Source organism: Setaria italica, chromosome IX (assembly GCF_000263155.2).
Source record: "Setaria italica strain Yugu1 chromosome IX, Setaria_italica_v2.0, whole genome shotgun sequence".
Classification (NCBI taxonomy): Eukaryota; Viridiplantae; Streptophyta; class Magnoliopsida; order Poales; family Poaceae; genus Setaria; species Setaria italica.
The window spans coordinates 18,730,776-18,741,092 of NC_028458.1; the positions used below are offsets into that span (position 1 = coordinate 18,730,776).

At 46.0% G+C, this 10,317-nt stretch overlaps 2 protein-coding genes across 2 annotated transcripts; both read right to left on the reverse strand.

Annotated features, from left to right (window-relative positions):
• Positions 1–196: 196 nt before the first annotated feature.
• LOC105915085 (L-type lectin-domain containing receptor kinase IV.1) lies at positions 197–2,755 on the reverse strand. The gene has a single exon (XM_012848846.2). The coding sequence runs from the start codon at positions 2,626–2,628 to the stop codon at positions 559–561; it is 2,070 nt and encodes a 689-aa protein (XP_012704300.1). The 5' UTR covers positions 2,629–2,755; the 3' UTR covers positions 197–558.
• A 2,178-nt stretch (positions 2,756–4,933) lies between these two features.
• On the reverse strand, positions 4,934–9,690 carry LOC101786837 (ras-related protein RABF1). The gene is made up of 8 exons (XM_004982963.2): positions 9,525–9,690; positions 7,788–7,861; positions 7,446–7,529; positions 7,242–7,336; positions 6,853–6,958; positions 6,243–6,332; positions 6,076–6,162; positions 4,934–5,292 (listed from the first exon to the last, which is right to left on the reverse strand). The coding sequence occupies exons 1-8, from the start codon at positions 9,547–9,549 to the stop codon at positions 5,254–5,256; spliced, it is 600 nt and encodes a 199-aa protein (XP_004983020.1). The 5' UTR covers positions 9,550–9,690; the 3' UTR covers positions 4,934–5,253.
• Between the last annotated feature and the right edge of the window lie 627 nt (positions 9,691–10,317).

Here is a 10,317-nt window from a genome sequence, read left to right on the forward strand (position 1 = left end):
ATGATTCGTCAATTTTGGTGCTACAGTATCCATTTGATAATGATGGATTAATTAGGCTTAATAGATTCGTCTCGCGAATTAGCACAAGGTTCTGCAATTAGTTTTATAATTAGCTCATATTTAGTCCTCCTAATTAGCATCCGAACATCCGATGTGACACTGTTAAAGTTTAGCACCTCATATCCAAACAGCCCCATAATTGAAGGAGATTTACGCCTCCATGGCTCCAGCATCAAGATCCAACAGCTGATCTAGGCCTCCCTCCATTTCTCCCCTCATGTTACTATCTACCTCTCTCTTCCTTGCTCTGGCGTGGAGCTCCCGGCAGGCGATGTTACTGCCAATGGCTCTCCTCAGCGCATCCTCACCGGCAGCACGTTCAGGGCACCAAATAATGAACTAAATTTACATTCTTGCTCAAATCGTGAGTCCTAAATCTGAACTTCCTAGGAAAATTTACCCTGATTTTCAGAATGAGTCCCAGTAGTTACTCCAGAATTTGACAATGCTACCAGACAGAATCACAGAACAAAATGTGATTACGCGTCGCCGGTTTGATCACGTTCCTCCGGAGTGGACGGAGGACACGGCGCCCACGCTTGTCACGGTCGCCGATGACGACGGGTACGACGCGGCGTAGGAGTCGAAGCCGTCGTTCTGCATCATGGCCAGCGCGGTGAAGCTCTGGTACGACCGCGGCGGCTCGGGCAGCGGCGCGTCGCCGTCGAGGTACTGCACCACCTGCCGCATCGACGGCCGCTCGCCAGGCACCGGGTGGGAGCACAGCAGGCCCAGCTTCAGCACCAGCTCGGCCTCCTCGGCAGGGTAGTCGCCGCGGAGCCGCGGGTCCGCTGCTTCGGCGAGCGCGCCCATGTGCCAGAGCTCCAGCACCCAGTCCACCAGCACGAACCGGCCGTCGCCGTCGCTGTCACCGACGCCGCGCTCGATGGGCCGCCGGCCGCACGCCACCTCGAGCACGAACGCGCCGAACGCGAACACGTCGACGGCCGGCGTCACGCGCCGGGTGCGCGCGAGCTCCGGCGCGAGGTACCCCATGGTGCCCACCACGTGCGTGGTCTGCGGGCCGGCGCCGCGCTCGTACAGCCGCGCGAGCCCGAAGTCGCCGAGACGGGCGTTCATCTCGCCGTCGAGGAGCACGTTGTTGGCCTTGACGTCGCGGTGGACGACCACCTGCTCCCAGTCCTCGTGGAGGTACAGCAGGCCCGACGCGACGCCCCTGACGGCGCGGAGCCTCTGCTCCCAGCTCAGCGGCGGCGCGCCGTTGCCGTAGCCGTACAGCCACCTGTCCAGGCTGCCGTTCGGCATGTAGTCGTACACCAGGAGGAGCTCGCCTCTCCGCCGGCAGTAACCGAGCAGCTGCACGACGTTGCGGTGCCGGAGCCGGCCGATGCTGACGACCTCGGCGACGAACTGCTTCATCCCTTGCCTCGCGTCGTGCGACACGACCTTGACGGCGACCTCCGTCTTGGACTCCGGGAGCACGCCCTTGTACACGCGGCCGAAGCCCCCGGCGCCGAGGAGGTGCTTGCCGTCGAAACCATCGGTGGCGTGGAAGAGGTCCTTGTAGCTGAACCGGTGCGGGCCGAACTCCACCTCCCAGTCCTCCCGGAGCTCGGCATACCGGAACCGCCGCCAGGCGAGGAGGGATACGCAGGCCACGGCGGCGAGCGCGAGGAGCGGCATGGCCACCGGCAGGGCCACGTCGATCGCCCTAGACCGTCGTTTGGTGACGGCGCGAGGCATCTTGGGGAGCTTCGCGTAGTCGAGCATCGGCGCGGCGCTGTCCAGGGCGAAGCTCCAGCCGAGGACGTAGTGGCGCGTGCGGAACGGGCCCGTCGACGACGAGAGCCCGACGTACGCCGTACCGTTCACCACCGCCGAGAGGTCGACGGAGACGGAGATCAGGGGCTTCTTGGGCTTGGGCGCCTCCGCGGGCGCCAGCGTGACGTTGACCACCGCGGCCCGGCCGTCGTAGTCCACCCACACCTGCATCGCGTCGCCGCTGTAGAGAGACAGGTTCTTGAAGACACCGGTGTCGTCGGCGAAGTAACCGGCGGGCTCGGCGGCGACGGACATCAGCCCGTTGACGTCGACGCCGACGTGGTTGCTGTTGATGTCCCGGAACTCCGGATTGAGGATGGTGTCGAGCTCGACCGCGAAGACGTGGTTGCTCGCGTTGCCATTGTTCTCGCTGTTGAAGAGGCCGAGGAACTGGCTCGGAGACGCCGCGGTCAGGTTCTTGGTTGGCGCGACGAAGAAGGCCAGCCCGTTGCCGCTCACCGTCACGTACTCGGCGGCGATGGCGAACACGAAGGTCGTCGAGAAGGACCGAGCAGTGCTGTTCCGCGCCGACGCCGGCGCCTCGCCGTGGAAGCGGAGCGCCGCCGGGTGGAACGCGTGGCCCTTCAGCTGGGACGTGACGTTGGTGAGCATGAGCTTGCCGTCCGGCTCGACCACGGCCATGCCATCCAGGTCGAGCCCCGCGCCGGCGAAGCCGTTGTAGATGAACTGGCTATCACCACCGGCGGCGGCTGCCGGCACCGCCGCATGGCTGAGGCCATGAAAATGGCAGGCAAGCAGGACAAGGAAGGAGAAGCTGGCAAGCATCGATCTCTTGTCACTAGGAGCAGATTGGTAAGTAACCTACTATTCTTGGTGGTAGGTGGCAGATTAGTGGATTGTCTCAGACGAGACAAAGCAAGGGGACATGAAACCTTTCAGGTACAACTGAAAAGGCAACGACTAATTGACCATTCTATTTCCTTCTCGAAGCAAGATCCACATTTTCTTCTCATTTCCCTAGCGAGTCGAATGCAATCATGCAGATGTGCTGCCTCATATGATCAATGCAAAATTTGCCAGGAAGTGAAAAATCTTGTTACAAGAATCTGGGTCTTTTTTTGTTTTGAGAAAACCAGGTATAACAAATTTACAAATACCCTCTTGGGAGATGCTGAACTTTGAAGTTGAAAAGTATAATATTTTTTTGGTTGAAATCCTGAAATCGTCTTGGTAGTGCATCCAATTTTTGGGTGGACACCGACACAGTTTACAAGTAACAACATACCAAAAAAATTACAGTAAGTGGCCAAAATTAATGAAAATCTCGAGTCAATCAAATTTGAACCAAGGCTAGGCCGAAAGGAATCTCTCTTATATAATATATTAGAGTATGACTAATAATTTAGCTAGCTCTTTATGCTAGGGGCGGTCACATAGAGTTAACCTAACGCCATTCTCATTCCATATTTATGTTTCAAAAAATGCTACGTACCCCTCCGTCCCAAAATAAATGTTCGTATAGCCTTCAAATTTTATCCTACAAAAAGTGTTCATTTAGCTCCCAGTGAGGCTAATCTAATTAAAACAACACTCACACCAATAAAAAAAAGTGTATTGAGAAGTGCATAGAGTCAATGAAATGATCAATTGATACTTTTTTTCTGGTTCCAATACATGTACATTTATTCAGGATCCAGAAAACTAAACAGATTGCACAGCTTTCAAGCACAACTGATATGAGTAATTAGGGGTAGCATGGTCACTTCTCACAATTACTAATATGTTCAAAATTTTCTAAACGAACACTTATTTGGGACGGAGAGTGTAAGTAAGAGTGCATTTATTTCATATATAAAATACCTCACACAATGCATCATTTCATCCTTTTATGTTTTCAAGGTTACATGCAAGACACAAGTATCTTGAAAACAGCATGAAACTAGTTTTTTCTCTCACCTCATAAATAGTGTGATATGTCATCACAATTATCTAAATGGCAGCTTATTTATTATCCTAAAACCCCCACTTGGCATCAATACATGATATGTCTCATCTCTCACAATTTCTTGGAACTGACGTGCCTGCTTCTCTTCTCTCCTCTCTCCTACACCTCAACACCAATCTGAACACGCTTAAATCATCTTACTATACTTGCTCTTAGATGCATTTGTAGTTCTAATAACAGCAAGTCAACTTGAATGGCCACACTAGCAATCAAGCAAGCAAAAATAGGATCAAGAAATTCTTGGAACTATAAATGTTAGGAGGGAAGGATCGTCATCAGATGCCCTAAACATCACGATTTCTTCATTAGGAGCTGAATTAACTGTTGATGTGGATCTCAGTACACTTTATTCTGATTCAGCAGTCAAGCCAAAGCTGAAAATGATAGTAAGTTGGCAAGGCACGGATCATATGTTTTTGGATTTGAAGCTTCAGCCTTCAGGGCTGCTGCAGGTTCAAAGTCAGTACCAATGGACTTGTTCAGATGTTACGTCAGCCTTGCAATGGATCAAAGTAATGATCGTATAATTCAAGGGGCATTTGTGTTCTTGCCCTGTTGCTCCTGTTTTGAAATGTAATGATTTTGCCCTTGTTTTTTTAACTTTGTGATTTTTCCCTTAACTATTCACAAGTCAATGTGATTTTTCCTCTTACCCACGGTTAGCGATTTTGCTGCTGGTCAACGGTTAAAACAGGTACGCAAAGACCAAGGTCGTTTTAGTTTTTTCTAAGTTCATAAATATTACTCTCTCCACCCCAAACTGTAGATCGTTTAAATATGTCTAAGAATCAAAACCGACCTACAACTTGAAACGGATTGAGAATTGAGTACGCTAGATGCATAATAATATTTATAAATCTAGAAAAGACAAAACGACCTAAATGCATAATAATATCGACCTAAATGCATAATAATATCTATGAATCTAATAAAAGCAAAACGACCAACAATTTGAAACGGAGGGAACGACCTACAATTTGAATCGGAGGGAGTATTAGTAGGGATTGATCAGAGAATATCTCCTAATATTGGGAGTATTAGTAGGGATTGATCAGAGAATATCTCCTAATATTTTCAGTTCTTATGGAACCAAGGGCCACTCCAACCGTAGACAACAAAGTCACATATATTAATATATTTGATGCATTTAATTTTGCATTAGAAAACATTAGTCGCAACTTTAAACTGCATATAAGTCCCTTCACTTCCATGTGCGATAGCCAGTGCAGAGCATGCCACGATGTAACTTGGACCAAATTCCAGGTCTCAACACAATAAACACATCAGGCAAGCTTTACATGGAAGTTACATATGCAAACAAGCGTGTATACACATGGCTGGAGTGCTTGACCTGACACCATGGTGCATTGGACAATTAACTGCTAGTGTACATTACACAATGCTCCTTGACCAGGCTTTCTAAAACCTACACTGATCAAGTTCCATCAAGATGATGTTGGCCTTGGTAACCTCTTCGCGATTTCCTGCCATAGATATTCAATATGTTAAAAATGATTGCGCCAAAGACCTCAGTTGGGAACACCACATGAACAAACTGAGGCAGGATGACCAAACGTGGGAGCAAATGTGTTTAGCATTTCAGTGTGTTGGTCAAAATATCCACACGGAAAGGTTACTTTCATGTGTGGTGGTTAAGAGTACAGAAAAGTATCAGGCCTGCTACACGTTTCCTACAAAAAAAAAAATCTGCTTTGCAGATTTGGCCCTACTCGCTCCCCTTCTTCCTGCCCACGATTTCACGTGTAAAGCTGCTTTTTTTCCCCCTCCAAGAACAAGAAACTAGCACGTGCGAAAGAGAATGACCCCAACCAAATTCATAAGTTCTGGGAGTCCCTTTTCGATGGGCCAGATTCCAGCAGGCACCCCACAAAATTTCCAGATCTTACGGGGGCAACAGATAGGAAATACTAATTGCTGTAGATTTGACTGGAATTCTTGATCCTGCTTGGAATCAGGGGGTTTCTTGATTTTAAAGGAACTAGTCAGCAGTGAAGCCAAAAGGCCGGAATTACGCATTGCTCTCATCTTACTTCTACCAATCTTCAGTGGCTCAGCGCAGGCCAGCAATTTTTCAACACTAAGGAAAAACTCGTGAGCCTAGATGCTTTTCATGTTCTCATCTGACTAGTAACTGCTCCCTCAGTTTTTAAATGCATGACGTTTAGGATAAGTTAATTAGTATGTCATATATTTAAAAACAGAGGGAGTATATCAAAATCAATTCTCGTCATGCTCCTGATACATACCTCAAATAATTGGTTTATGTTATCGGCTGTTTTAGCTGACGTCTCAATGAAAAACATATTGTTCCTTTCTGCATACTCTTGTGCTTCCTTAAGAAATCAAGGCATAGTGTCAAAACCATTAGCATAACCATTCAAACAGACAAACTGGCATAATCTTTCTTGCATACCTGAGAAGATACAGTACGATTTTCATGCAGATCAGCCTTATTCCCAACCAAAGCCATAATCATATCAGGACCGCCATGTTTTTGAAGTTCCTGAAGAGTGGGGAAAAAGTGATAAAAAGTTCAGACTTGCGCCAAAACAAAAGAAGGTATCATCATGGATTTCACTATGCTGATAAACATACTGCACCGTCGAAACTGAATAGACAAAAGCTACAGAATACAGGCATAGCTAAATATCAATAAGTTAGGTACACTGCTGCCAGGTCTTATGGCACTCTTTGGAACAACCATGGTAAAACTATTTGCAATAGTTACAAGCTCTCTTAGTACTGGGTTACAAGAGGACGAGGCTTCAATACAGGAAGATAGGCTCTCCAATTATATTGTCAATGTAATAGACTAATGTAACAGACTGACTGGAAATATCTCTAATAAAACACAAACATGATATGGTGACTCAGAAGCAGAAACACAAATCCTAAAGAACTTCTGACCAATGCTTTGGAGTTTGGAGTGATCTAATTTAAACTTGACCATCCATATGACTCAAGAGATCCCATAGAAAAGAGTAATCACCATATAACTGGATAGAAGGGAATAGATGCAGTACCTTCACCCAATATTGTGCTTTGTTAAATGATTCTAGACTGGTTATGTCATAGACAACAATTGCAGCACCAGCTCCCCGGTAGTAAAGAGGTGCCAAGGCAGCATACCTGAAAATTGAGTCGGTTTTCATGAATTTTGCAGGAAATTCATTACTATGCTCGAATACAATGTAAGTAAAACTGAAGTTGAACATGAAAGCGTAAGTGGGTACTTTTGTGATAAAATATCTTAAGGCATATTAATGCAAATATGCCATAGAGACGCAAGTGGGTTTGTCTGCTAAACCCAACTAAAAATAAACTATATGCAGGTTCATGGACAAAACCACCTGCATTCCTAATGCCCTACATGTCATAACTTAAATTAAAGCCAAGCCCCTAATTTATGTACCTCTCTTGGCCAGCAGTATCCCATATTTCAAACTTCACTGTTGTTGAGTCCTCTAATGCCAATGTTTGTGACAAAAATGATGCACCAACAGTTACCTAAATTGATTAAATGGAAGAGGTGAAGCGAAATAGCACATGTGAAAAAGTTAAAGGTACAATGTGTCTACTGTTCATGAAACCCAAAAATGTTAGTTGCTAGTTTAACCTTGGAAGTAGGGTCAAACTGACCACGGACAAAGCGAAGAACGATGCAGCTCTTCCCAACACCAGAGTCTCCAAGTAATACCAACTACAAGGGGGGACAAATAAGAAATTTAGAAGAAATTGCAAATTTAATTCACTTTGATGCCAACATAAAAAAAACTACAAACATTACACACAGACATTAATTGGACTGAGATGTAGCATCGACATGCTAACAAAATGCTAGCTAGATGCATACAAGAATAGGGGGAATTTAAATGACAGAATTACAGTTAAATTTGTGAATAAACACGCCGAAGTACAACTTAAATAAACGATCCATATAGGATTGTGATTAGCAAACCTTCACTCGGAAGTTCTTTGAATCAATATCAGAATCCCCACTGTTGGCATTGCTCAACCCTCCAGCATTAGTAGCTAAATGGGGGGAAAAATGCTGCATCAGTAATTCAGTACATAGCAAAATTGTTTGCTACCTAGCAGTGGCACATTATAATTAGTAATGTTGATTAGAAAAATATAACACCAAGTAATTTTGATTCCATTTTAGGTTCTGGAAGATTATTTACACTGTTTCATAGTTTTGCATCGATCCTTTTAAAATATATTTGCCAACCCAGCAGCCACAAGAATTTTTTAAGGGGTATTACTGCTCCCCCACCTAAGAGCACTCGGGGAACAAAACATCATTTAAACGAGGTTTACAAGAAGCTACAATAAACACCATGGTTATCCTGTTATGAGCTAAAAAACATAAGATTTAGGATATCCATTTATTACAACTATTTTAGTAAAATTTTAGTTTTGGATATTTAATTATGGACACATTTGTGTGAACATAGGTTTAGAGGATGGAATTTAGATAATTTGCTTAGTTTATTTTCATGACTGGTAAGTAGGCCTACATTCCTTGCAAGGCTATAATAGCTCTTGTTTAAACAGCTGACAGATTTTACGTCCCAACATGAAAGCACAACAGTTATAAAGCAGAATATTAAGGTTCCAGCAGTGGTTCAGGGATGGTAGTTGCTAAGAAAGATCTATCTTGCTATTACCTTTATTAGAGTTTGGTCAACAATAATTGCAATTTCCATTTCCTACTTCCTAGGGTAACACAGATTCAACTTCAAGGATGGAATGCCACCATTTATAGCACTTCCTAAATCAAAAGTATCACTCCTAGTAATTGCCAATTGCTGTGTCTTAGTAAAGCGCCTCTCAGCCTTAGGGGTGCTTGTTGGGGTGGGCACGTGAACTATGATGTCAACTCAGGACAGCGCCTTAATATAAAAGCCCTCCTATTTCAGATTCCAGCACGCCACAATGCCAAATTGTACCCCATATTTATGGCTGCTCATTTGATTGTCCCACTAATGCTATTTCCATCACTACCATATGATCGCAAGTGTGTTAGAAGCAACTCCACAAGTGCAGATTTGAGAATAGAGCAATAATTGAATATCGCTAAGCAACTGTATTTGCCTTCTGATCAAACTATATGGGTTGCCGACGGATTTGCGATTTCACATCAACAAGCGACTACCTACAGGCTCCAGTCAATGCTAGTGTACAGAACTTGCAAGCCAGCCAACCAACCTAAGGATAAATCATTCCCCCTTGTGGATTGGAGTTGGAAGACCCCTCCAATCCATATGGGGAATTAGTGTATCCTAACAAGCTCTAAAGACCGAACTTTCCCCATTCCTACATACCAACAAGGCAAACTCTCAGAAACTTAATAGCCCCCCTTCAGTTCCACGGGCCAAATCATTCAGCTACAGAGAACAATTTATACAAAACACTGATCAAAACTCCATAAATCGATCAAACTGCAACCCAGCCACCATCGCAGCGAAAACTTCCCCCCAAACTGCAGCAGCATTGACCTCTTAAGGCTCGATCAGAAGCCCGAATTACACCGTGCCTACAGCAATACCCTGCCCAACTCCGAGCTTCCTTCCCAGGCCACAGCTCCCAAGCAGCACAAGTGCGCAACAGTAATGAAAAGAAAGATCCACGGATGAGGGGAAGAGAAGGGGAGAGATTTGTTTTGGTTGTTAGTGAGGCGGGTAGGAGCCACCTGGTAAGGAGGAGGAGCAGCCCATGGGCAGCGCGCGGGGGTGGGGGTTTGCCGGGGGAACGGACTGGGGCAGATGATACGCAGGCGGCGGAGGTCGGCGGCGGTTGCCGACGGCGGGGGGGAAGCCGGTTGGTGGCTTTTTTGGTTGGCTCGCAAATTCTTCGTGGCTTCGGGTGGGAGTCGGCTGCTCGGGGATTAAAATAACTGCAACTCGTGCCTTTATCACTGACACGTGGGCCCCGAAGCATATAGCACCACATGTCAGTGCCGTTCATCGGAGGATCCGCTCTTCTCGGGGACACGTAGCAGCTGCGCACGGGGAATGTGGCGCGTGGACGTGACGTGGCTAGCAATGTACGTCGTATGCCGTAGCCCGTAGAGTACATGCTTTAAGCGGCCGCCATATATGTAAGTGTATGTATACGGTATTCCACTTGGTAGTATCAATTGGCGTAGGCAGGGCTTATCTTGACTTCGACTTCACCTATTTTGCGTAAAATAAGGTACCGTAGCGTGAAGTCGTTTTAAATCGAGACTAAAATGATCTAGAAGATAGGTGAAGTCACTAATTTTTTTACCAATTTTAGTTTTACCGGTGAAACCATTTTGGGAGAAACCCTCCCAAACAGGACCTTAGTCTTGGCCCAGCAGCCCAGCCCCATTAAGCCTACATGCATACATAAGCAAGGTATTTCGAGTCCTTTATGAAACTGATCCCAATGCAAAGTTTCATTTCACGATTTTATAGACTGCGCATACTATTTAATTGCAAGGCATGTGATTAGATATGATC